Here is a 27,674-nt window from a genome sequence, read left to right as displayed (position 1 = left end):
TGGCTGGGCGAGGAGACGGGATGGTCTCCCAGCTCCAACCACAGAGAAACCTCAACACGACCTCATCACATACCCACCATCCAGTTCTGGACAACTTAACCTCGCATCTGTAGTCAGTTAACTGGGGAAAAAAACAAATCCTCCCATACTTTCAAGTGACCGTTAAATGTTTAAGAGCTAATGACGGGGGGGCTTCCCTGGTGGCACAGTGATTGAGAGTCCGCCTACCGATGCAGGGGACACAGGTTCGTGCCCCGGCCCGGGAAGATTCCACATGCCGCGGAGCGGCTGGGCCCGTGAGCCACGGCCGCTGAGCATGCGCATCCGGAGCCTGTGCTCCGCAACGGGAGAGGCCACAACAGTGGGAGGCCCGTGTACCACAAAAATAAAAAAATAAATAAAAATAAAAAAAAAAAAAAAAAAAAAAAAAAAAAAAAAAGAGAAAACAGAGCCCCAAAGAGAAAAAAAAAAGAGCTAATGACGGCACTGAAGAGACAAAAAAGAGAACCAGCAAGGACCATTAGTGATACTGAATAAAACAAGCTGGCGAGGGAGCTTCTTCAGGGAGTGGGAGAGTGAGGGAGCTGACAGAACACACAGAACCTGGCTCATGACACAGGCGGCCTCTAATGGGCATCTTACGGAAGTTTTACATTTCATGGGGAAAGAAGAAGGTGCACCAGAGAGGCTACGGAACAAGGCTGAGACCCCTGGGACACCTGCAGATGGCGGTCCCGCACATCTGCTCCCACACAATTATGGGGGAGAGATGGCCAGGCAGGGACAAAGGAAAATCAGGGCCTTGCTTTGTGGGGAGGGAGCGGAAGCGTGCACAGCGTACAGAGCTCTGGATGCCACCCAACCCAGCACCCGCCTCCCACGAGCAGAGGTGATCTGGATCGACCTGGGGGCCCCAAGGATTTACTTCATACAGTACCCTCTTACCTTGACATTGGTATCCCTGCTTTCCTATGACACCCCTGAAAAGAAGAATACGGCCCTTTAAGAAGATGAATTTCAGTAGGTCAAAAGCCACACAACGCCAGCCCATTCCCATCATTCCAGTCGCTGCCCACAGTGCACCAAGCACACTGGAGTCCACCCAGCAGTGGGGTAGTGATCTCACTCCCAGTTGCAGGGTGCCTTAAAATGACTCTCTCTGAAGGCCACTGGGTGCAAGGTTTGGTCAGTGTCAGGGCTCAGTTTCCTATACAAACAACCATTCTAGGGGCCCAGCTGTGCTCTGGAAAGCCACAAAGACTCTGCTTGCTTTCCACAGGCCTCGAGGCGTCGAGTGTGCCCTTCTTCATGGATAAACGTGGAGGAAGGCTGTCGCTGGCAGGCACAGTCCCTGAGCATTGCAGAAGCAGCCAAGGGCTATGGGGCAGTCTGTGGCCAGGACTGGGGGCTCAATCTACCACCTGAAGGTCAACGTCAGAGAGTCCTTCCATGGCCAGAGTAGGGTACCCCTAGGGCAGGTTTAGGGTCAGCTGGACACAGAACAACCCAACCCACCTGGCCTGAGCCCTGTCCTCGGGGCACCATCACCAAGTGGTCAGCTCCCTGCAGTGAAAGCCCAGCCCAGTGAAAGGAGCCAGAAGTCATTAGGGCTGCAGCTAAGGAAGCCTAGAGTTGAGTGGTGCTGGCCATGGGCTAGAGAAGACCTGAGTCTCTAAGACTAAGCTTTCAGAACCTGTTCCCCCTATTCTTGACCAAAATACAGAGATGGAGGTCAGACGGTTGGCAGCCCCAGGAATGAGACACGTCTGAGGGTGGAGTGGGGCATTATTTCTGCTTCAGTCAGGTTGACTTTGCTTTAAGCTGTGTCACCTCAGATGTCCACGCCAACCTCTATGATTAGTTCTAGAACACCATGAGGATGAGATGAGGCTTTCCTGGATACCATGGGGATCCAGGGGGTCCTCAGTGTAATTCGAATGTCCCTCTTCTGGGTTCACGTTGCAGTGTGGCCTTGTTCACTTTCCCCTGCAGGATCCCAGTGTGTTGGCAAACTCCACATCAGTTTCAGAGAGGATGCCAGGAAGACTGAGCAGGAGCTATTCGTTGTGCTCACCAGGGGTGGAATCAGGCCTCTGACACTTCCTAGCTGGAGGGTCGTAGAGTGGTCTCGTTTCTGAGCCTCGGTACTGTTGTTAGTGGAATGGGGTTCATAATACATAGCTCACAGGATGCTGGGAAGAGTTAACTAGAGATTTCCAGAGCCAAAGCGAGACCCTGGCACATGGTAGGTATTCATCAAAAGTTCCCTGCTTATCCCCAAGGCCAGTGTTCCTTACATTTCTCCACCTCCCCAAAAGGCCTACTACTTACCTATCTCTGCCTATCAAAATCCTAGTCATCATGAAAGGAGAAATGCCACCTCCTCCAGGAAGCCTTCCCTGAGCACTCCAGCCAACGCTCCTCTCTCCCTCCTCTGAAATCTTAGCATCCTATCAGCACTGTTATGACAGTTACTAAGAACTGCTTTGTATTATAAATATTGGCAATCAAATACTTTAAGCTTATTATGGAAATACTTTAAGCTTATTATGGAAAAATTCAAATGTATATTAAAAGAGAGAGATGAATATAGTGGACCCTCATGTACCCATCACCCAGATCCAACAACGATCAATACATGGCCAGCCTTGTTTCATCTCTACCCCTGTCCCCTCGCCCCTCCTTCCAGCTTATTTTTTTCCTAAACAAATCTGAGACATCCTATCATTTCATTTGTAAATAATTCAGCTTGTCTCTCTAAAAGATAAGGATTTTTAAAAAAAAACAAACCACAATACCATTATTGGTTATAAAATCCTAACGCCTTAAATATGATGTATGATATGATCCTAAGTACAGAGGCACCAGGAACCATAGTTTCTTCTTTCTATCTATCCCCCCCAAGCACCACTCAGCCTTCCAGAAAAGTCTTCTGTAGTCAGAAAAAGAAATAAAGCACATCAGCGTTTTTTACATAAAGTTTCTAATCTCCTGACCCATTCCCCCCACCTCTCATTGCCAAGAAAGCATAACTAGAGGTTTCCAGGAAAGAGGGCCTTACCAGATAAAATCCCTGCAGTGGGAACAGTAGGTGGGCTGCCGAAGGTAGGTAGCCATGAACTTGTGGCCGTTGACCTGGTGGACCCTGCGCCTGACAGCCCCCTGCCGCTTCCTGGGCCGCATGCGCTCCCGGAACACGCGTTCTTCATTGTCTTTGGGGGCTGGGGAGGGATAAGAGCACAGGAGAAAACACAGTCTGGATTAGCGTCCCTTGAAATAACCTCCTGCAGGAGAGCTACTCCAGCCTCGGGGATATGGAGGTAGAAGGGGGCGCGGGCGCAGCCTCCACTGGTAGAGGGACTCAGGGGTCTGAGGAGCCTCACCGCTCAGCTCCAGCGAGCAAGCACCACGTGATGGGAAGGCTCAGACTGTGCACTTTGCCATGACAGCTGCACTCAGCATCCATCCCAACCCCAGTCCTGCTCCAGGTCTGGCCGCTCCACTCCCCCCCACACCAGCTACATGTTACAAGGGTGCAGGGTCAGAAGGCTCAGCGTTCAAATCTCCCTGAAACTTCTGAGTAGCGTGACCTTGGACTGCTGGTGTTCCTGGACCAGAGCCTCAGCGGGCATTGTCCTCTGTCAATGGGGATAACACCAAGGGGCGTGGCCTGGAGTCAGTGGTGTGACTTCCCTCCACCCCCAGCTGCCTAATAAACCTGACTTTTCTTCCTTCTCCCTCTTACTTAGACTAGGACAATAAAGAGCCTTTCCCCAAAGGTTAAAAGGAGAGGGAAATAAAACACAGTGAAAGCAGACAGTTTCCAGAAGGCTCAAGAACCACCACCATGGTCTTGAAGACCCTACTGGAGACAAAAAGAGCTTCCTCATTTCTTCCTTCCCTCCCCTTGGAAGCCTGTCCCAAACCTAAGGACACCCTGCAAAGGGACAACAAAAATAATAATAAAGATTGTTATGGACTGAATGTTTGTGCCACCCCTGCCCTCCCCTCCCCATTCATATGTTAAAGCCCTGAACCCCAGTGCGATAGCATTTGCAGGGGGTGCCTTTGGGGGGTAATTAGGTTTAGATGCAGGCATGAGGGTGGGGTCCCCATGATGGGATTAATACTATTATAAGAAAAGGAAAAGTGGGACTTCCCTGGTGGTCCGGTGGGTAATACTGCATGCTCCCAATGCAGGGGTCCCCGTTCGATCCCTGGTCAGGGAACTAGATCCTGCATGTATGCCACAACTGAGAGTCCGCATGCCGCAACTAAGACCTGGCGCAGCCAAAATAAATAATAAATAAATAAATAAACAAATAAATATTTAAAAAGGAAAAGGCCTGAGCTGGCTCACTCTGTGCCATGTGAGGACACAGTGGGAAGGCGGCTGTCAACCAGCCGGGAAGAGAGTCCTCACCAGAACCCAACTGTGCTGGCATCTTGATCTCGGACGTCCCGCCTCCAGAACTGTGAGAAATAAATATCTGCTATCTAAGCCTCCCAGTCTACGGTATTTTGTTGCGGCAGCCTGAGGAGACTAAGACGGTGATGATAATGGCTAATGTTTGTCGAGGGCTTACACTCTGGCAGGTACTACGCTAAATGCATGGCATGTGTCATCACAACAACCCCACCTGAGGGGTACTGCTAGTACCCCCCTTTTGCAGGTGTGCAAGCTGAGGAATGAAGAGTTCGAGTAGCCTGTTTCTGTTAATACAGCTGTCTAGTGGTGGAGCCCAGATTCTAACCCAGAGAGGGAGACGTCAAGGTTCCACCGGTCACATGCTGCTCTGGGGGACAGCCCACTCTCCCTACAGTAAGTCCCCAGAGTGCTCATGGGGTGGCTCTCATTAAGGAAGAGCTGAGCTGCCTGTGGCTTTCCCGAGGGCAGGGGATACAGGCTATGGGTCTCCTACCAAGCTCCTGTCACTCTCAAGTATGCCCTGGAAGGTCACCTGCATGGCACAACTGAAAATGCAGGAGGAAGGTTCCGTGTCCCCCAAATCCCCCCTGCACCAGCCAGTGCCCAACACTCCAGCATAACAGTGTCAGTCCTCAGGGGAACAAGCTTTGCTCCTCCTGGCCTCTTTGACAATAAGGTTCCCTGCAGCGGAGGTCATGTGTGTGAGCCAAACATCTGTTTAATCCAAGGGCATCTTGTCAATCCAGAGAGGGTAGGGGTGGAGAGAAAATCAAACTGAAGGAGGAAAAAGGCAAGAACGACGGGGAACAAACGCCTAGCGTGTGCTTTTAGAGGGAAGCAGCCTGCAAGCAAACAGGCAGGGCCGTTGACTGGAGGCTGCCCTCTGCGCTCCCAGGCTGCATCGTCAGCACTGCCCCTGATGACCCAGACGGGGGTCTGCCTGTGGACCTCCTGCTTCATAGCCCCCACCCTGCCTGGGTTTCCTTTTTAACCGGTGCTTATTGTTTCAAACAGTCTCTGACACCGACTACCTCTGGGTATAGAAAGCCCACTACCTCCTACTTGGCCACAACCTAGGGGGTGAGACCCAGCTGAGCAAATTCTCACAGGAAGATCCCAGTTCTAACTAGAGACATCTACACACACATACACACACACACACACACACACACGCAAAAATATGACAATCGTCACTCAACTGTACAATTAGAGGTGACTTTCATTTCTGCTTCATACTTTTCGGTATATTTAGACTATTCTATTTTTATAAGCTGGAAAAAATGTGGTATTTAAAAAAAAACAAATCTTTTCAATAGCCCTTACTTGCTACAAACCTGATCTACAAAAATCCAAACCCCAAAACTCAGCGCTGGGCAGCTCAGGGCAGGGGATGTGGATTCTCTTTGTACAAGGCACCCTTCAAATTCTTTCAAAGAAGGATTCACCACGGAATATATGTCAACAGTAAGCCTTGATGTGTTTAAGATGCAATTTGATTTACGAACCTCTCAGATTTGCAAGTCATTTTGATCCTCGAAATTGTGTTTTCAGTTAAAATGGTGATGAGTTCAATCTAGTCTTCTCAAGGGAGCACTGCTATAACGGGGACTATAGGGCTCCCTGATGGCCTTATTTCTCAACCTTTTAGAGGAATGACCACAGCAACCAAACTGAACATTCTAAACTGTGTTTACACTGATTTAATAGATAAATGCAGCAACCAATTAATTTAATTCCATTTACTTTTGAAGACCTCTTGGTGGGGTGCACTGACACCGGGGGAGAAGCTTCTTCAAGCCTGCAGAGGGTGGGGGCTGAGGGATGGGAGGGTCTTGGGCGCAGGGTAGATAGAGAGCCAAGGACAGCTCCTGCTAAGGTGGGGTCTCTCTGATCTAACTTCCCCAGAGGGTTCCGTTACCCTGCCCCAAAGCATATGTGCCCTGCCTTTTGAAAGTCAGATTCTGCATCCAAGATGTGGGGAGACAAAAGGTTACAGGAGAGGAGGAACACAGGTAAACTTCACGCTCCAAGGAGGCCTGCACACAAAGCTTCAGGAGAAAGGGAGTGGGGCCCCTGGCTGATGAAAACACCCCCATGCCACACACCTCTGCACAGGGGGGCCATGAGGTTCCGCAGCCCCAGAGAACCTCCCTGCTGGGCCTGGAGTCACTGCTAGCAATGGATCCCTTCAGCATTTCCCACTGATGTGAAGGGTCTCTATTAAAATGCAGCTTCCACGGGGAAGGGAGTAACGCACTGTGTGTGTGTGCAGGCACACTCACGCATGGGTAGGAAAGAGTGCACGGTGCGGGGGTAAAAGATTTATAAATACATATTTGTGTGTATAATACCAATTAACATATATATCAAATACATCATGCATAATTTATATACTGTATACTTACATATAATACAGCATAGTATGCCATTAACATAATATCATTATGATATATTATGACATGATTATAATTATATTAATTACAATATATTATTGCATAATATGAAATACATGATAGACAGATGCATAGTTCTGCCAAACCATTTGAAGCAACACTTCACCCCTAAATACATCAGCCTTTATATCCTAAGAACAAAGACATTCTCCTACATAATCACAGTATCAAAGTCAAGAAATTTAACATTGACATAACTATCCAATACACAGTTCATATTCAAATCTCCCTGATTGTCCCCAAAATGTCCTTTATCGTTGCTGTTGTTTTCAAAAGTTTAATCCAAGAGCTAATTAGAGTTCATGCATGGCATTTGCTGCCATGTCTCTTTAATCTTCTAATCTAGAACAATTTTCTTGACATTTTTCTTTTATGATACATTTATGAAAAATATAGGATATTGTCTTATGGAACATTCTACAACTTGGATTTGTTTTTTCCCTTTTGATTAGTTTCCAATTCAATGGCAAGCATACCATAGAGATCTACGTATCAACAAATTCAAATACAATCATCAAGGGGCTTCCCTGGTGGCACAGTGATTAAGAATCCGCCTGCCAACGCAGGGGACACGGGTTTGATTCCTGGTCTGGGAAGGTCCCACATGCTGCGGAGCAACTAAGCCCATGCACCACAACTACTGAGCCTGCGCTTGAGAGCCTGCGAGCCACAACTACTGAAGCCCACGTGCCTAGAGCCCGTGCTCCACAATAAGAGAAGCCACCGCAAGAAGCCTGTGCACAGCAACGAAGAGTAGCCCCCGCTCACCATAACTAGAGAAAGCCTGCGCGCAGCAACAAAGACCCAACGCAGCCAAAAATAAATAAATAGAAAAAAAATGTATTAAAAAACACAAGAAAACAAATATATTCATCAAGATCTTTATCTATAGATAAATGTGTAAATGACATGAACATAAAATTTATGGGAGGAGAAATATAAAATATTCACTCTTACTAGGAATTCTTAAAATGCAAAGCAGAGCAGTCTTGACATACCACTGACATACCGTTTAATGCCTAATAAAGAAACAAATTTGTTTTAAAATGGTATTATCAGCTATTTGGAAGGCTGCTGTGAAACTGATTTATTCATTTACTGCTAGAGGCAATGTCACATAATATTTTCAGAAGCAATATTACAGTACATAGCAAACATCACAAACAGATTCATAACCTCTGATTAAGCTTTAATTCCTAAGGAATTGCCAAGTCAATAATTAAACAGAAACTAAAAGCTATACACTTATAACTTATCGATGTTCCCCATGGCATGTCTAATCGGCCATCAAATAGAAATAACTTGATTGTCTCACATTAGGAGAATGGTCTAATGAATTATGTTACATCTATAGCAATTTAAAAATGGTAGGGAAAGACTATGTAGGAACGTGGGGAAACAGAAGGCACAGAAACACAACCCTATGTAAAACACATTTGCAGGTTGAAGGTAACATGAAAGTAAGAATTATGTTACACTAGGATGATGGAAGTATGTATTTGTATATTTGAAAAAAAATGTTCTCTAATGCTCTTTAATGACTTTTAAAAGCAGTTCTTTCTGCCTAAAGCATTAGGTAATGGAAAGGTCCCTCGTGTTGCAGGAGTGGGGGGCTGCATGGCATGAATGAGGAGGAAAGGGCACCAGATGTTGGCATGGAGATCAGGAGAGACAATATACATTTTATTGGCTTCCCCAATTGCCTGTGGTTCTGAACCGCGTGAAGAGTCACCCCACCTGCCCCTACATCTGCGACTTGCTCTGAAGGATGCTCTTTGCCATCACTGGATGCACTCGGCCACACCCACCTGGGGCAACGTTTCATTTGCCACAGCCCATGAGGCAAAACCAATGCTGGCTTTCCTCCCAGATGGCCCTTCCTGCCCTACACAGATCCTTTGTTTTATGGCTGCATCTACCACACAGTAGAAGGGGTGACTCAAGTGAGGGAAAGGCAACGCAAAGTTGGATAACTCTCGTGAAACTTTCTGTGGAGATAAAGATCTTGGCCGGTCAGATACAGTGACAAGAATTCACAAAGGCATAAAGCTAAGGAGACACACTATGAAGCAGCTGTGAGATCCTCAGCAATTCCAATCTCTAACAACATTCCAGGAATGTTTTCTGCTTGGTTTGATTTGCCTATAAGCTCAATCTCCTAGGGGCTTCTACACCAATAGGTACCTTACAGCCCCAGTGCTCAAAAGAATCTATGACAGGCTGCAGGCAAGTGGCAGGAGAAGCACAAAGAACCCACACCTCGCAGTTATTGTTCTGTTGATCCGTCTCAGCCGGCCCCTTTTCCTTGGGCTGAGACTTCTCAGTCTAGACCAGAGGGACACTCAGAGACACAGGGAGAGGCAGCCCCTGGCACCAAACCCTATGCCACCTCTTCTGGCCAGTCTGATTACTGAAGGTCTCACTGCTTCGTCATCACCTCCCTCACCTCATCTCATGTCCTCCTGCACAAAAAGGGGGCTGAGCTGACCGGACTGAACACAGTCCCCCACACAAGGTCACGGGCACCCTTAACCTCAGTGCTCTGGGAATGCCTTTCAGTTAAAGAATATCTAGCAGGGAATTTCTAATAGGCTAACGCTGACGAACTCCCAGATGCCAGAACTTCCTCCCTGGGTATGTGTAACAAGGACTGCCAAACCCAAGGATCAAGCTTGCCCAAGACCCTTGAGCTGGGAGCCTGCACCAGTCAGAAGGACCACTATGCATGACCGGCCACCTCTGGGCACCAGTGTCACCCCTCACTGCAGGAAGGTCACCTACTCTTGATGTTCAGGGCACGCAGGGGTCTTTTCCACAAGCAAGTACGTCATGGGTGGTCTTCATTATTTTTTCTGACCTCCCTCTCTTGACTTTCTCTTTCTACCAGTAGGGTTAAAATAGGTGCTGGGAGACTGGACAAATTTTGCCTTTGCCCCAGACTTGCTTTGTATCCTAGAACAAGTCATTTAACCTCGTTGGGCTTCTGTTTTCTTATCCATCAAGAAGAGCTAGAGCAAGGGCTCTGCCTGAACACCAAGCTGGTACATTCTCTCCCCCAGGTGCCAACACGGCACCTCCTTACTGAGAGGGAGTGAAACTGCCTCGCCCCTGCCCAGCAAAACCTACCCCTGCTGGGGTCCGGCTGCCTCCAGATGGTCCACCCCCGCCACTGTGAATAAAAGAGAGAGTCGTCATGGTCTTCCCCAACCCCATCCATCAGAGGCTCTGGAGAAGCAGACTCCATCTTCAGACTTGGAGAACTCTCGGGAAGACTGGGCTGGGCAAGGAGCATTGACTCAGCTCTAGGACAAAAGCAGTAAGAAATGTGACTAGTTCGAAAAAGGCTGAGAATGTCCTCGGATGGCTCGTCTTGGAACCCAAGCAAAGAGCGAATACAGTCTTCAAGGCAGGTTATTTCACAACACAAAGAAAATAACTCAGCCATCCCGTTTTTTGTTTGTTTGTTTGTTTGTTTTTTGTGGTCTGCGGGCCTCTCACTGCTGTGGCCTCTCCCGTTGCAGAGCACAGGCTCCGGACGCGCAGGCTCAGCGGCCACGGCTCACGGGCCCAGCCGCTCCGCGGCATGTGGGAGCTTCCCGGACCTGGGCACGAACCCGTGTCCCCTGCATCGGCAGGCGGACTCTCAACCACTGCAACACCAGGGAAGCCCCATCCCGGTATTTTTGTCTAAATAACTGTCAAATCTTGGATAATTCTGAAGCTGCATGTATGGGCATGTGCTAAGCCCCATTCTAAGCATCTTACATCTATGAGGTATTATTCTCTATACGAGGTACTGTTACACATCTATGAGGTACTATTACATATACACGAGGTATTATTACGTATACACGAGGTACGAAAGCAACTTACACACACCCTCTAATATCTTGAGGTGGTATTCTTCTTGACTTACAAATGAAGAAACCAAGGCCCCAAGATGTTAATGACTGATTTGTTCAAGGTCACATAGCTAACGGTGAATGTCAGTTCAGGAATTCTCACCCTGGCCCATCCATTCACACCTCCCAAGGATGGCGGAATAGCCTAGATCCCTGGTACCCAACCGTGTGTATGGAAGCCTCTTCCCGGCTGCTGCCCACCCACCTCTCCGCACATTCATCCGGCTCTCATCTAGAGACTTAGAAAAGAAAGCTAAAGGGGACTGATTAATTCATAACACGCCCACATGGTAAAATTTAATGCAGTGGATTCAAAAAGCAGATATGCTAAGTCCACCTAGAAACAATAAGTAGAAAAAGAAAACTAGGAAACATGTGTATAGAGTATATCTGAATAAAATAAGAAAGAGAAAAGGATAAATATCGTCAAAGAGCATAAGGAGAAATACACATTGAGACTTTCTGAAGGGTAAAAAAAACTGTACATCCTAAAAAATGTTTATTATGTGGATACTGGCTGGAAGGCAGGGCTCTGAGCACAGACTCTTGGCCACAATGGAAGGGGCATAGCCACTCTCTAAATTATTTTTCTCAAATACTTTGGATTTGGTCCTTAATAGATAAGCCTCCACTAACAAAGCAAGGAATTACCATCACAGTCCAGACAACGGTGATTATGACTGGGATGTGGAGAGGAGCTCCTGACAGAGACTAAATGGAATTTTTCCCACTCAGTCTCTGAGGAGTTTACTTAATTTTCCCTCTCAATAAATCTCTGGTTTAACTTTATGGACTTACTGTTAAAAATGCAAGATCACGGAAACAGAACAAAACTAGGTACTGAAAATCAAAGGAGCAGTGCCTTTTCATTTTATTTTCCATGAGGAAGATGGATTATAATATTTTCAAGTTGAAATAAATGCTACATGACAGTGAGTTTTACTGATTAAGTAAATATTTATGTGGTGCCGAAGACTACGTTCTACATGTTGTACTCACACAATAAAGAAAATTTCTGTTCAAAACAGGAAAGAGGAAACAGCAATTAATTCCACGAGAGAGATTAGTCTGTGCTATCTATGCCTTTCCAAAGAGCCACACAATGTGAAGCAGAAACGCCTAGGAGGAGAGGCTTGGAATTGTCTGCATGTGCTATTCTGTGTGGAATCTAATCAGAAGACCACTGGTGGCATTTCAAGATTAGCATCTCAGATTTAATGTAAACCATTTTCTCCTTTCTCATCTTTACTTTCTGAATGACCTGTTTTGTGTTCATGGCAGGGCGTATGCTCTGTCCACTTATTTAAAATAAAGCTTAAGCTAGTTTGTGCTTTGCTGGGGGGAGGGGAAAAACGTGACAAATCTGGACGCTTGACAGGGTAGGGAGAGTAGTGCTATGGTAACCTAAGGTCAAACCCAGCGGTGGCGGGACAATGGGATGGTCACTGAGGGAGAGCACACCAGGGAGAAAGGGGGCGGGCAGCCCCCCAATCCCACCACCCAGGCTCTGATGCAGAGCACATGGGGACATGGAGAACCACTGGAGAACAGTGATCGTCCTTAAGCAAGCAGGAAGTCTCCTTGCCTCCTGCCTGTCTGCATTTATTCATTCCCTCCCTTCCTCCCTCCTCCATCCATTCAAAATTACACACTGCAGTCACACTGGAACCACTACATGCTTCTGGTACCCAGGAAAAGTCATTACTTGCCAGGAGAAAAACCGCAGAGCAAAACCCCTCCAGGCAGACTTGCTAAATGCTCAAAGAGCCTTCTCATCCAGGGAAATCAGCCAAGGGCGGGGCCAAGTCCTCACTGGTGCCAGCCATGGTCCTACGATTCATATCACAGGAAACTTAGCTGCTGCTGAATTCCTGGGCACCTGAGCCCTGTGGAGCTCATGTCCGTGAGGTCATGTCTGTGGTGCATGTTTCTAAAATGCTCTATTAAAAAATGCCTGTGGGAAAGCAGCGGCAGAAGTCTCAGCAGAGCATCTGTCCATTCCCAGGTGCTAGCTGGTGGTCATGGGAGGAGGGGTGGGGGGTGTCGATGCCAAGTGAAGGTTGACACCTCCCCTTTCAAATATATCACAAGCCTTTTAATGATAAGGTAGCCCAGCCAAAAAGGTTATGGGATTATTTACTGAAAAACCCACACCCATCAGTGTTGTTGCTATCAGCCGTTCGACATCAGTCAGCGGCAGGCAGGATTTGGAAAGGTTCAAGGACAGTGACCTAAAAATGACACCCTCTAATGCCCAAGTGGTCCCCTTACCTCGTCACCCCAGGCTCCAGAGACCTTCTCAAAGTTAACCGCCTGCCCAATTTCCCAAAATGCCACAGTGAACTCACCCTTTATTTTCCCCAAACTCCTCTGTCTGCTAAGGCAGTTCTGCACTGTCACTAATATTTCAAAGTTAAAATTAAAAAGAAAAACCATAGCCTTTCCCAGAGAGATCTGAAGTCCTGAGCAGGGTTCCCAGGAAGTTGGCCAGATGGGTATTTATCAGGCTAACTAGGAAAGAAGAATAGTTTCAGGGAATCAGGAGATAAAAACAAACAAACAAACAAAATAGGCAATGAAAGACCCGTAAGACAAAGGAGATGGAGAAAGAAGATTAAAAGAAGTAGAGATGATTATTAAGTCACAAAGTCCAGGCTGGTAATTGGCCAAGTGAACCCCACACCTTTCCAGAAAGCAGATGGATTTGTCTTAAGTCACACAATCTATTCTCCCCATCCCTTGGACCACGAAGTGAGCTCACCTTCCTTCCATTGTCCCTCCAAGTAACCCAGGTCTAGCCAGTTTCCAGGGCAGGGTGTTGGGAGGATGGACTTTCCTTGGGAAGCTTAACATAGGTGAACAAGCCCCAGGTCCTTCTACAGATACAGTCATCATGGCCACAGTACCCGTGGAACTTATATCTTCTCCCTTGGCTTCAAAAACCTGCTTAAACTTTTTCTGAAAAGTTTTATGTTCCATGGAGACTATGACCAGAATTCTGCATGTTGAGAGAGGGATAAGGAGGTCAAAAACAATAATGCTTTCAATAACTGAAAGCAAAGCAATCCAGAATCCAAACCTGTGCCCCTTCAAGGTGCACAGGCTCTAACTACACACACACACACACACACACACACACACACACACACGCAATGTGTCCCACCCACCTGATGCTGACACCTCTTTCCAGGGAACACTGCAGTCTGGAAAAACTAATGAATTTCCAGGATTGCTTCTTAGGGTCTCAGAAACTCCTATCTCTCCATGAGATGTCTTCCAGAGAGACAGGAGAATTTTTGGGAAAAAACAGTCACTATGTGAGGAGAAAAATGTACTTCTACTAGCTCTACAAAACAACAGAAACATCTGCTAAATTTGGGGTCTCATATCTATAAACTCCCATACACAGAAAACGAAAAACATCAAGAACAAAAGATGGGGGTGGGGGAGGGGAAAACCTTTTCTTCTTTCTAGTTTAATGAACCTAAGAAAATATTCTGAAGCCACAGATGCTTAAGGGAGATCCAGTTAGCTTAGGTCCTAGTGCTAATGAAATACAAATGGAGATCAAATTCCTCAAATGAGTAAGTTATCTCTGTCCAGACGGAACTGTGGACACAGGCCCTGCCTTGAATCTCAGCAACCTTCTCGCAGATATCCATTCTTGGTCACCAGGGCTCTCGGGAAGTAGTAGTTATGGCCAAGTATTACCCAACTTCTCTCCTAAAAACCCAACTCCCATCCTATACCTTACTCACTCAGGGCCGCCCCAGAGCTGTGTCTTTACTTACAGAAGATGGCACCTTCCTAAACTGGAAACCTGGGCCCTGAATACAGGGCAGTCACCTGCCCACCCTTTCGGTAGGTCTTGGCTTAAGCATTAACTGGGACTAGACAGCAAAGGTTAAGCTGCAGTTAAGGTCTACCACAGTCTTAAGTGTGTCAAGAATCCCTAGTGACGTTTCAGCACTGGCCCTGGTCAAAGCACATCTCTGCAGTGCTAGTGAGTCTGGCTGCCCCTAATAGGTCGTGAGATGCCTAGGAGGAGAGAACTGAAATCTACCTAGAGGAAAGCCTTGAAAAGAAACTTCATTTTCTGGGAGAAAAAAAGAAAGGGTTGAATGAGAGGTATGGTGGTCAGTCTCCACAATGACCCCCAGGGATCCCTACCTCCTGGTATTAACACCTTCAATGTAGGCCCCTCCTACAATGACTAGAGATGCCCCGCTGACTCGTGTAACCAAAAAGATTTTGCAGAAATGACAGAGTGTGACTCCTGAGGCGAGGTCATAAAAGACATTGCAGCTTCCACCTTGCTCTTTCTTGGATCACTCTTGGAAAGCCAGCTGCCAGGTTCTGAGGACGCGCAAACAGCCCTACAAAGAGGCCCATTCGGTGGGAAACTGAAACCTCCTTCCAGTCAACACTGACTCATGAGTCAGGTGTGTCAGCCATCCTGGAATCGGATCCTCCAGCCCCATTTGAGCCCTTGGTCAGCCACAACCCCGGCCAACATCTTGACTGCACCCTCACGAGAGACCACAGGCCAGAGCCATCCAGCTAAAGCTACTCGTGAATTCCTGACCCACAGAAACTGTAAGGAATGATACCAATTTCTTATTGTCTTAAGCTACTAAATTTGGGATAATCTGTTATTCAGCAACAGATATCTAATTCAGGAGGTAATAGATAAACCAAGCAGGAGAGACTTGGGGTAAACATCAGAAGGAAAATGTTTTAACTGTGAGAACTGTTCATTCAACTCAACCAATATTCACTGAGTGCCTCCGGGATGCTAGGTACCAGGCCTTTGTGTTACACATTTATCCTGCCTATGGGGAGGGACAAAGGGAAATAAATACTGAGAGGAAAGATTATATTAGAACCACTGTCACATGGATCCTGGCGCCTATGGAAAAGTGAGTTAGGCTGACCTGGCTCCTGAGATACTGGTGTCCTGAAAACCAAACGATCCCGGCTACTTTCAGCTCCACTGTGTCAGCTTTATCCTTTAAGCTTGAGGCTTAAAGCCCTGTTAAAACATAGATCCTGTGGGAGGGCCATTATGAGTTTAGTACGAATGAATTTCAGATCCTTTTCGGGGAGGTTGTACTGGGAAGCTAGAAAAATCATATAGAACCTGCAGGGAGAGTGGTGTTAGGAGAGAAACTTTGGAAATTTTACAGTCTGAAGCAAAAGACAAAATCCATTTGTAAACAAATCTAATAATAGAAATAATAGGTATCATTTACCGTACGGTGTGTGATTAAAACGTATTTTCTCTGCTTCTTGAAAGGATCCTGCAAGATCAGTATTATTCTCTCCACTATGCAAATGAGGAAACTGGGGCTAATAAAATCTCGATAACTCACCCAAGGGTGCATCGTTATTAAGTGGTAGAGCCTGATTTTGTACCAAGGACTGTCTTGCTCCGAAGTTCACAAGTTCATGGTTTCCCCACCATGCTCCACATAGTAAAGAAAATAAAACGGACATTCTTCTCCCCTTTCTTCTTATATAGAAACTGGAAAAAAACACTCCAGAAAATTCAAGCATGCTGTTTCTGTTATTCTAACAGGTGGTTTATAGATTTTTTTAAAAAATGAACTTTCTTTCTCCAATGCTGTAAATGAAAAAGCTATGTGAAAAATTAATAGCAGATTGGAAGGAGAGAGACCCATTTCTTTTAAGTGAATGTAGGGTTTAATGAGAAATTCTGAGAGTTGTTTTGGAAAACAGGCGGCTGGCGAAGTAACAGGAAATGAAAATTCATAGAGACGACAGACTCTCATCACACAGCGCACGTGTCAGGGAGCTCGGGGGGAATGACAGGAATACGACCAGAGCCCTTGCTTTCAGCTGATTTGTACTGCTTCCAGGCATTTCCTACAGAATTGTGAAAGGCAGGAGGAGATGTGAGGTATGATGCAGGAGCAGATATACTCATCACATAGGCAACAACCTCCTGGAATAAAAAGTTTCTATCTGCTCGAGCCAAGCAAGGAAGAAAGCTTTAGGTCAAGGTGTTCCCCAAACCTGCCTCAAGCCAGCTTGCGGTCGGCAGGAACATGGGACCACGAAGGAAAGCCTATTCTCTTTTCCACATCAGTCCCCTCTTCACTCCTGAGGCTACAAAAAAATTAGAAGTGAGAAGCTAAAATAGCGTGTGTGTGTGTGTGTGTGTGTGTGTGTGTGTGTGTGTGTGTGTGTGTGTAAGGTAGATGTACTAAAATGACGATATGACATTGTATCTTTTACTCTTTCAAATCATCTTCCCGAGATTGCAGTGGTGAAGAAAGCAAGGCATCCCTCCTTTATTCTGGAGCTGCTCTGGCCACTCTGGTGAGCAGAGTCTGGCCCAAATGATCTACTGGAAAGGAGAGCTCTTAATGCATCTACTGCTGAATGGGTAGAACAGGACAACAATTTTGTTCTTGCACTAGGGAAGCTTGGTTTTTTTTTAAATAAGCTCACACAATATTCTTCCCCCTTATTTGCTGCTCAGGAGGACGCCAGTTGATTTCTGGGTGAGAGCAACCTGAAACTTGACAAATCATTAACCAGAACTTCTGGGTGATTCTCAACTTATCAACCTGAAATGTACACCCATTAGACCCCCAATTTGGTTCTCTCTCACGTTGATGCCCGGCTTGAAAACCTATCTAGGTATCAGAAATGGCTTCTCACTCCTCAAGGGGACATCTCATTTCCTGTTGGAGTGTGATGGCAAGGGAGCTCAGAATAAAAGGCCAGAAGGAATGGAAAAAAGGTTCTTCTCTCTTTCAGATAAAGCCACAGTCAATGGCCATTGTCAGACAATGGCCACAGTTTCTTATCAAATCTGAATTAGAGGGACTTCCCTGGTGGTGCAATAGTTAAGAATCCGCCTGCCAATGCAGGGGACGTGGGTTCGAGCCCTGGTCCGGGAAGATCCCACACGCTGCGGAGCAACTAAGCCCGGGCGCCCCAACTCCTGAGCCTGTGCTCTAGAGCCTGCAAGCCACAACTACTGAGCCTGTGTGCCACAACTACTGAAGCCTGCACACCTAGAGCCAGGGCTCTGCAACAAGAGAAGTCACTGAATAAGAAGCCAGTGCACCACAACTAAGAGTAGCCCCCGCTCGCTGCAACTAGAGAAAGCCCACGTGCAGCAACAAAGACCCAACACAGCCCCCCCCAAAAAAAAAAAAAATCTGAATTAGAAAACAGAAGAACCCAAATTAAATCCATTAACATAGTTCCATCGCTGTTTTCTTCTAAATAACCTAAATTCACCTCCTTAAAGTCTCAAACTCCAACATGCACCAGAATTGCTTGGAGAACTTCTTGAAACATACTGCTGGACCCATCCCCAGAGTTTCTGATTCAGCAAGTTTGGGGAGGGGCTGAGAATTTCATTTCTAATAAGTTGGCAAGTGATCCTAATGCTGCTAGTCCAGGACCAAATTCTAAGAACAGTCTAGACCACATTATCCCTTATCTGAATCACCTAAAAGTGATACATTTATTTATTCAAAAGAAATTAGGGCCTTGCTTAGGATGTAGAAAAAGCTGGAAAGACCATCACTTCCACCATTACAACAAAAAATAGACAAATCAATGGACCAGAACAGAGTCCAGAGATTAGTCCACACATATAGTTTCAACTGATTTTCAACAAGGTAGAAAGGCAATTCAAAGGAGAAATTAGTCTTTTCAACAAACGATGCTGGAATAATTGAATATCCATATGCAAAAAATAAGCACAGTTTCATACCTTGCATGTTGTACAAAAATTAACTCAGAATAAATGACAGACAAAATGTGAAGCCTAAGACTATAAAACATCTGGAGAAAAATGTTGGGAAAAACTCTGTGTGACCACGAGGTTAGGCAAAGCTTTCCCAGCCGTGACACTAAAAGGACCATTCATAAAGACTGATAAGCTGAACATCGAGATTAACTACTACTGTTCAAAAGACATTGCGGGGCTTCCCTGGTGGCGCAGTGGTTGAGAGTCCGCCTGCCGATGCAGGGAACACGGGTTCGTGCCCCGGTCTGGGAAGATCCCACATGCTGTGGAGCGGCTGGGCCCGTGAGCCATGGCCGCTGAGCCTGCGCGTCCGGAGCCTGTGCTCCGCAAAGGGAGAGGCCACAACAGTGAGAGGCCCGCGTACCAAATTCCAAAAAAAAAAAAAAAAAAAAAAGACATTGCGAATAGAATGAAAAGATAAGTCCCCAAATGGGGAAGATATCTGCAAAATACACAGCTGGTAAAGCAGATATCTGGAATACACAGAACTCTCAAAACCCAGTAATAAGGAAACAACCCAAATTTTAAAAAATGGGCTAAATATTTGAAAGTCAGCTCACCAAAAAAGATATATGGATGGCAATTAATCATGAAAAGATGCGGAACGTCACTTTTAGGAAAATGAAAATTAAAACCACAGTGAAACCACTACGTTCGTTAGAATGACTAACGTTAAAATAACAGCAACAGTAGCATTAACATAAAGCTTGAAAAGATCAAGTGCTGGTGAGGATGCAGAGTAATTGGAACTTTCATTGCTGGTGGGAAAACAAAATAGTTTCTCCACTTCGGAAAACAGTTTGCAGTTTCTTATAAAATCAAACACACACTTACCATGCACGATCCAGCAATCCCATCCCTAGGTATTTACTCAAATGAAATTCACACAAAAACCTATATGCAAGTATCTATAGCAGCTTTATTTGTAATCATCAAAAACTGGAAATAATCCAAAGGTCCCTCAACTGGGGGACGGGTAAACAAACTGGTGTACATCCATACAGTGGAATTCTACTTAGCAAAGGAAGGAACAAATTACTGATACAATCATCAACATGGATGAATCTTAAACGTACCACACTAAATAATAAAAAAAAAAGGTAAGCTCAATAGGTTACATACTGTGTAATTCCATGTGAATGACATTGTGGAAAAGGCAATACTTTAGGCACTGAAAAAGAATCAGTGGTTGCCATGGCTTGGGGGAGAGCAAAGTGTTTGACTATGACAGGGAAAGATAATGGGAGAATTTTGGGAGGTGGTGAAACTATTCTATATTTTGATCGTAGTAGAGGCTACCTGACTGTATGTATTTGTCAAAACTCACAAACCTGTATGCTAAAACAAGTGAATTTTGCTGTATCTACATGATACCTTAATTTTTTTCCTAAAAAAAAGGAAAAAAAATAATAGGGAGGACCTACTAGAGCCTCAGCTCTGTGTCAAAAGCTACTAAAGATACAAAGAACTGCCCTGAGGACGGTTTAGAGTGAACATCTGCCTAAACAAGTTTTACAACTAAGACCTCAGGTGAGCAGAATAGGCTGTAAACATGACTCCAGAGAAAGCTGGGGTATCTGGTATAAACAGGGTCCCCTCCACTGTCTGCTTCTGCCTTTGATCCGTGGGCTTTTCGTTCTGCCTTCCCTCCTCTCACCACCCTAACCAGGTGGATCGCCCGACTGCCCCCTCACAGAAGTCAATTTAATCCTCCCTCCAAGCTTCTAAATATATCAGCTCTCCTGTCCAGGACACAGCTTTCTCCCCTCTCCTAATCTCAATCTTTCCCATCCTTTAAGATCTAAACCTTCCATGAAACTTTCCCTACCAGAGCAGGGATCTCCTCCTCTTTGAAGCACCTTAGGACTTGGAGTCTTCACTATTCAATTTGATATTCATCCATTAAACATTAATTATACACTCTGAGTGCTTGAAGTGGTTTTCCTATTGTTTCCTATTGTAACTACACTGCTAGTTACTTTAGAAGAGGAAGCCCTTAAGATTTCTCGTGTCCATCTCCCCAACCTCACCCCAGCACCTCCATTGCCTAATTCAAACCATCAACTGAATGAAATATCAACCACAGTAGGTAAGAGATGCAATGTGGTATTAAACATACCACAATTCATCTGCTCATAGCTCAAAACCTTTGTAGATTTCTTCCTTGCATACAAGGTGATTAAAATGTCTTTTCACAAAATAAAAGCCATGCCTGGTTCTAAGCAATTTAACAATCCCTAAAGGACCCACAATAGCACAGTAAGTACATGCATTTCTTGATGTGTAATTGTTTCCACTGTATTAGATTCATTTCCTGATGTCACATTAAAATGAGGGTTGGGTTATTTTCCTTTTTTTTTTAAACAATAATCAAATAAAGTCTATACATTTATTTTTTTTTTTCTTCTAGAAGTCTTTGGCCAAGCATCTTGAGCTAATAGACCCCCTCTACAGATGTTCCCAATTTTCATGCATGCTTATATTTAACTTAGATAGGCCAATTTAATTAGTCTTTTAATCCTGCAGAACAGTGATGCAAGAAGAACATCGTGCTGGGTTATTGCCATTGTATTCCAAATCTCATATTACATTTCACGATGTGTCCTTTGCTTAGTTTATGGTAAATTATAAATGGAAGACGCAATATTGATAAAGAAATTATTTTTTCTTCAGAAATTTTCCAGCTGGCATTTAAACTCTTTTGACTCTGTACTGAATTTTTAGCAGTAAGGAAACCATCAGCCTTCACTTCGTTTAGATATACAGACTCCGTTCGATAATATCACAGTCGTGTGCGTGGATGAGTTTGAGAACTGTTTTCATCCCTGCCCAGAATCACTGGGGCTGCACAAACATACCGGCACGCCTCTAAGGCCCCCTCCAAAGTGGAAGGGAGCATTGAAAAGGCTTGGAAAGTTGACGAGATCACTGTCCAAACTGATAATTTTGCCAAAGGCCAGCCCTTTCTAGTTACAGCCTAAAGGTTCGCGTTTAGGTATTACACCCAGGTAGACAAAATAAAATAGACACGCACGTGCTACTGTAACAGTGAATACAAAACCACTAGGCCAGTGGTTCTCAAACTTTAGCCTGCATCAGAATCCCTGGAGGTTTGTTAAAGCACAGGTTGCTGGGCCCCACCTGGGTTTCTATTCAGGAGCTCTGGGTTGGGACCTGAGAACGTGCATTTCTAATAAGCTCACAGGTGACGCTGATGCCGCTGGGCCATCAATGGGAGGCCACAACAGTGAGAGGCCCACGTACCGCAAAAGCAAAACAAAAAAGAATCACAGACCGCCCGAGACTATCTATGGTCCTGTGGGTCACCAGAATTATCAGAGAATTCTGGACCGAAAGACAGGAAATAGCCCCAGAGAAAAGAGGAGCAACAGAGACTTCTTCAATCCATCAGTGCTCTGAACCATCCCTCCATCAAGACAGCCCCAGGGGACCCCAGGGAGGGAGACTCCAGAGGCATTTTTTTAAATTGAAGTATCATTGATTTACAATATTATGTTAGTTTCAGGTGTAAAGTACAGCAATTTTTTTTTTCTTTTCTGCCCTCAAAAAGCATCCCCTCTCCTAATCTTTGTTGTTGTTGGTAGGAGTTTATTAACTTATTTATTTTTGCTGTGTTGGGTCTTCATTTCTGTGCAAGGGCTTTCTCTAGTTGTGGCAAGCGGGGGCCCCTCTTCATCGCGGTGCACGGGCCTCTCACTATCGGCGGCCTCTCTTGTTGCGGAGCACAGGCTCCAGACACGCAGGCTCAGTAGTTGTGGCTCACGGGCCTAGTTGCTCCGCAGCATGTGGGATCCTCCCAGACCAGGGCTCGAACCCATGTCCCCTGCATTGGCAGGCAGATTCTCAACCACTGCGCCGCCAGGGAAGCCCAAGTACAGCAATTTTTTGGAGCATATTCCACTCTAGGTAATTACAAGATATTGGGTACAATTCCCTGTGCTCTACAGCAAATCCTTGTTGCTTTTTTTTGTTTTGTTTTTGCGGTACGCGGGCCTCTCACTGTTGTGGCCTCTCCCTTTGCGGAGCACAGGCTCCGGACGCGCAGGCTCAGCGGCCATGGCTCACGGGCCCAGCTGCTCCGCGGCACGTGGGATCCTCCCGGACCGGGGCACGAACCCGCGTCCCCTGCATCGGCAGGCGGACTCTGAACCACTGTGCCACCAGGGAAGCCCGTTGCTTATCTATTTGATATATAGTAGCTCGTATCTTTTAATCCCACTCTCCTAATCTCTCCCTCCCTCTCCCCTTTGGCAACGATAAATTTGTTTTCTACACCTGAGTCTGTTACTGTTTTGTATATAGATTCATTGAATTACTTTTTAGGCTCCACCTGTAAGCAATATTTCAGAACGGCCATCATCAAAAAGTCTACAAATAGTAAATGCCGAGACAGTCTCAAAAGCAGTGTTCCCAGGGAGTCTGCAGCTCCCACATTTTGTGAATCTCTGATAGAAGCTTCTAGGAGCAGAACTACTGGGTCAGCCAGGAAGCCTCTCCTGAGAGCAGGTGACTAAGATTAGGGACTTGACTGGCCGTCGAGCAAATAGTCGTGTGAGGGATACACGCGTGTAGGTTCAAAAGGGAGAGCAGCGCCAATAGGAGAACCCTGCAATTCCACGTCCACCCCAGAGCACCTGCTGTGCCCAGAACTGAGCCTGGCTCTTCCAGAGGCTGAAGGAGGGACTGTGGGGAATGTACTCCACCCCCAGGAGAGGGCACTGAAGGCTGCACACCCAGATCTGCACCCTTCTGGGGTTTCACCACCTTGGAGAAGCCCTGGTTTACGATTAGCTTCTTCCTATGCTCTCCCAGCGAGAGACCCTGGGGACTTTAAGCTTTAAAACACACGGAGGCCTTGGCCCTACCCTCAGAGACTCCCATTTAAATGGGTCCGGCCCTCCACGGGGAATTTTTAAACATTTCCCGGGTGATCTTAACCTGGAGTCAAAATCGAGATCCACTGGTGAACCAGATCTGTGTTTCGTGGCCCAAAAGAAGCCTGTGTTCTTCTTCTCCCTGCCCTTCATATGGTGATAAGAGCATTTCCACAGCCAAGAGATTTGTTTTATTCCCCAAACCAAGAGAGTTACAGAAAGCGGCATTTCAATAAGTCCTTTTTATTTTTCTGAATAGGCAAAGGCACTAGGTAAGATTGCAGGGGAGGGGTGGTACAGCTTCTGTGCCTTGTTAGGAAAATAGACAGCTTTGGTGAACCCATTCACCTCCTTAAGTGTGCTGTACCCATATCAACTGGCAAATGAGGGTCAGCAGGCACACAAAAATAACTAGACCTAATACTGCATGACTCGTGCCCTCGATCCTGCCCGCGCATTAGACTCTTGGAGAGGCCCGAGATTTGCTGGTGCCCGCGGCCCACCCCAGACAACTGACTCACGATCTCTGTGGGGGAAGCCCAGGCACCAGTACTTTAAAGCCCACCAGGAGATTATAATGTGCAGCCAGTGTAGAGAAGCACCCACATTTTTAATGGTGGGGCCGTTAAAAATCAGGAGAGGCCCAGGGGGACATCAGCATTGATCGAGCCAGTGGCTTCTGACTCGGCAGGTGCCAGTGACACGGAACGAGGGTTTGGGTTCAATGTCTTGGGGCGTGACTCAGAAATGGATATTGCAGGGGAGGTAGTCCAAGAGCGAAAGAGAGGGAGAAGGAAAGGGAGTTGGTATTCAGGGAGAGGGAGGGAGAGAAGAAGAGGCAGGGACAATTTTAAATTGCCCAGGACCGAGAGCCTGGTGATGGAAGATAAAGTCTTGGATCTGACACTAATCATATATGTGACCCCTAGGTGAGCCATTTCTCTTGCCTTGGCCTCAGCTTTCCCCATATTACATGGATAGCTGTGTGTTTTCAGGTCCCTTCTGCTTCTGAGGTTCTCCAGGTGTGTTTTACCAACATCACCTGAGTGTTCAGTAGACATTAACTTGGACCCCATGGCAAAGGGGAAGAAGAGGCATCAGAGCTGAGTATCTTCCAGGCAATTGAATGCAAAGGCTAAAGTTTGAGGACAGGTGGTGGAGGGTTATTTTGGAGCTCTCAATTATTTGAGAATTTCATCATCTCAAACATCACTCAAAAATGTCAAAAAAAAAAAAAAAAGGCAGCTGACTTGACCTTCCTCCACCTTTAAGGGTGAACTCAGCTTCCCAAGCAAAACAAATTCTCATTCTGTAATCTGTAGGTTTATTTGGTTACTGTGTTTTGTCCTGTTAGTTCATAAGCTCCTTGAAGCAGGAACTGGTTGTCTAACAGAACCTTTGCATCGTGGGGCAGGGCTTAAACACAGCACTCAGTGTTCTTACTTTTTCTACAAAAGTTGTGTTCCTAGAAAGCTGTGTGTCAATGGAATTTCCATCAATCCAATTCAATTTGAAATGTACATTAAGTGCTATATAAGGGAGCCTTGTGGTGAGTGCTTTTGAAGAGTGACAATTTTGGGGGTAATGCCAATAATTGTAGCTTAATTCAACTGTTTGGTAAAACTAAATTTTAACATAGCAATTTCAGTGTAAAATAGAGGTTGTTTTATGTTCCCTTAATTTGAACCCTTAAGGGGTTTGGGGTATAATAAATTCTGCTGTAGTGCATGTTCCTTCAGAATATTTGCAGCAAAAGGAGGGGTGTTTTATTGGTTAAAACTCTACTGCGCTTCTTTGTGTTGAGCCACTTATATACAGAGAACAATGAGGACTTGCCTGTGCTGACAAAGGCCCAGGAGCAACAAGGTGCAATGAAATGAGCTGAATCATTATGGGTTGGGGTCCGAGGTCCTTCTGCTCACCACCAGCTCGTTGTGTGCCACTGAGGGAGTCCCTTTCCTCTTCTGGGCTTTAGCTTATTTGTGTGTCAGAAATATTGGACTAGGTGATTTCTAAAGTCCTTTTCAGCTCTGGCATTTTAGAATTGTAGGCTTCTTTGAAGAGTCTGGATCATCCAAGCTTGACAAATTTTACAGGCCTAGAACCACTCTATTAGTGCTTTGATCCAGCTTGGCACAGACTAGAAGGATGAGGTGTGCGAGAACCAAGCTCACTGTGTGCGGTCGTGCAGGTCGCACACTGCACAAAAGTACTCAGCCTTTGCAACATCTGCCCCCAGCACAGGGCTGTATTAGCTCAGTTGGGGCTCCCCGTTGCATTAGGTGCTGCATGCTCTAGCCTGGCCCTGGTGAGAGCAGGACCTTTAAACCTAACAGCAGCAAAGCACAATTCTTGAGATTAACATCAAAGTGGGGTCCCATGACAAAAGGCTATCCTTCTGGGCCCAGAGGAGGTGTGGAGATCATGTACACATAAATATCACCTAGTTTGAGTGTAGAAGTCAGGGTTAAGGGGGATTTATGGAAGCCCAAAGACTTGCAAGGTGGAGGGACATATCTAAAGAAATGACTGTGACTGGAAACGTTAGTCACTGAACAGTCTTTACGAAGCTGTTTCCTAGATGACCTGGTTCCTTCCTAGAGTCCCAGGTTAAAATTGTACAGAGCAGTGGTTCCCAAAACCTGGATGCTTATTGGAGTGACCTGTGAAGTTGGTGCAGCCACAGACTCCAGAACCACTTCCCAACCCCACTGAGTGAAGCTTAAAAATCTGTAATTTCAATCAGCTCCCCAGGGCATCTAGTGCCACCAATACAGCACAGACGACATGGCAGTGTTTGAAGAACACTGGTTACAGTGACTGTCCGGGCCCCGAGTACTAGTTGTGGAAGGATTGGAGAATAATTCACAATCATGACCAGGGATAGACGATACCAGCAGAAGTGCAAGGATACCGTTTGGGGTTTTCTGTCATGGTGGCCAAGTGAACATGGTCCCAGGCAGACAATCTGGGCCACCCAGTGGGCAAAGAGAGACCAAAGAAATGAGCCTGGTAGTCTGTGGACATTTAATTAAGGGAGCCGAGTTCTCAGAGGTACTCAAGGAAAGCCAGTCCTCCCACTTGCCCTCCAGCTGCTACTCATCCACAAACACCTGTCACCTTGAGGCCAAGAGGAGTTTGAACCACGGAGACAGGGCAGACACCGTGCTGACCTGCATCCCGCCCCCTCAGCACCCATCCCTCTCTGCCCTCTATGTGCTTGCAGTAATCTCTTTTACTCCGTCGCTTATGAAGACACTTGGCCTGGGGCATCATCAAACCAGGCATCTGGTAGTCCCTGGGGAAACTGGAGTAGAGTCAAGAAGAAAGCCCAGTGATGACCTTGAAAGCTAATTTCTCCTCACCCAGCCAGAGTTCCCCATGCAAATGCGCTGTGACATCTACAACAGCTACCCTCAAAATTAGAAAGTGAGAAGCAGAAATACATTAACTCCCAGTGAGTGTAACTGAAATTCTGCCAGCAAATTTCAAGATAAAGCTTTTCATAAGAAAATATGAAAGTCAAACGCACTCATCTGAAGGTCAGAGGTTGGGTGATGTTCACTACGGGGTAAGAAATTATCTGATCTACAAAGCAGTGATGTGTGTTTATGACTAGTGTTAAAACTAAGCATTCGTTTTGGGTAAATATATTGATTTTAGGAAAGGCAAAACCCAACTTAGCTGAAGAGAGCTTCAGTCTTTGATCAAAATTGCATTCACAGAAAGCCATCTTTGTTGTGTTCCCCAGGGTGCTAATTAGGAAAATATTTTCCAAGAATTTATTTTAGGCAAGTGTTTTGCTTCAAAAATTTAACACAGGAAGAAATTAAAAACTTGAATAGATCTATAATCACTTTTTAAATCAGTATTTCAAAAATTAATGCGTTTAAATCCCAAAAGGTCTCTCATGGGATTTGAAAAGCTGAACGTAAAATTCACAAAAGAAAAATGGCCAAAAATTGCAAAAAAAAAAAAAAAAACCTGACAGATAAGAATAAAGAATGGGAGCATGCTCTACAGGTACCAAGATTTGTTTCATAGCTAGAGCAATTAAAACAATGTGTGTTGGCTCAGAGATGGATAGACAGACCAAAGGAATAGAACAGAGACCTAAAGTAGGAGGATCAGTGGAGAAAACAGGGAATGATCATAACCTGAACCTGGGTCCACAAGTTGTCAACATGGAAAAAAAAAAGAACT

The 27,674-nt window shown here is 45.7% G+C and overlaps 1 protein-coding gene across 3 annotated transcripts in view; it reads right to left on the bottom strand.

The window, feature by feature from the left end:
• Positions 1-27,674, bottom strand: part of PRKCE (protein kinase C epsilon) — a 646,138-nt gene that overhangs the window by 331,011 nt on the left and 287,453 nt on the right. For all 3 annotated transcript variants that reach the window (XM_024753630.1, XM_024753627.1, XM_024753628.1), the window contains 2 exons: positions 3,062-3,221; positions 946-980 (listed from right to left, as the gene is read on the bottom strand). In XM_024753630.1, the coding sequence (XP_024609398.1) occupies positions 946-980; positions 3,062-3,221 (195 nt within the window). The remainder of the gene's footprint in view (positions 1-945; positions 981-3,061; positions 3,222-27,674) is intronic.

The sequence above is a fragment of the Neophocaena asiaeorientalis genome, unplaced genomic scaffold (genome assembly GCF_003031525.2).
Source record: "Neophocaena asiaeorientalis asiaeorientalis breed wild unplaced genomic scaffold, Neophocaena_asiaeorientalis_V1.1 scaffold171, whole genome shotgun sequence".
Taxonomy (NCBI): Eukaryota; Metazoa; Chordata; class Mammalia; order Artiodactyla; family Phocoenidae; genus Neophocaena; species Neophocaena asiaeorientalis.
Note: the sequence above shows the minus strand (reverse complement) of the source record. Positions and strands in the feature narration are given on the sequence as shown.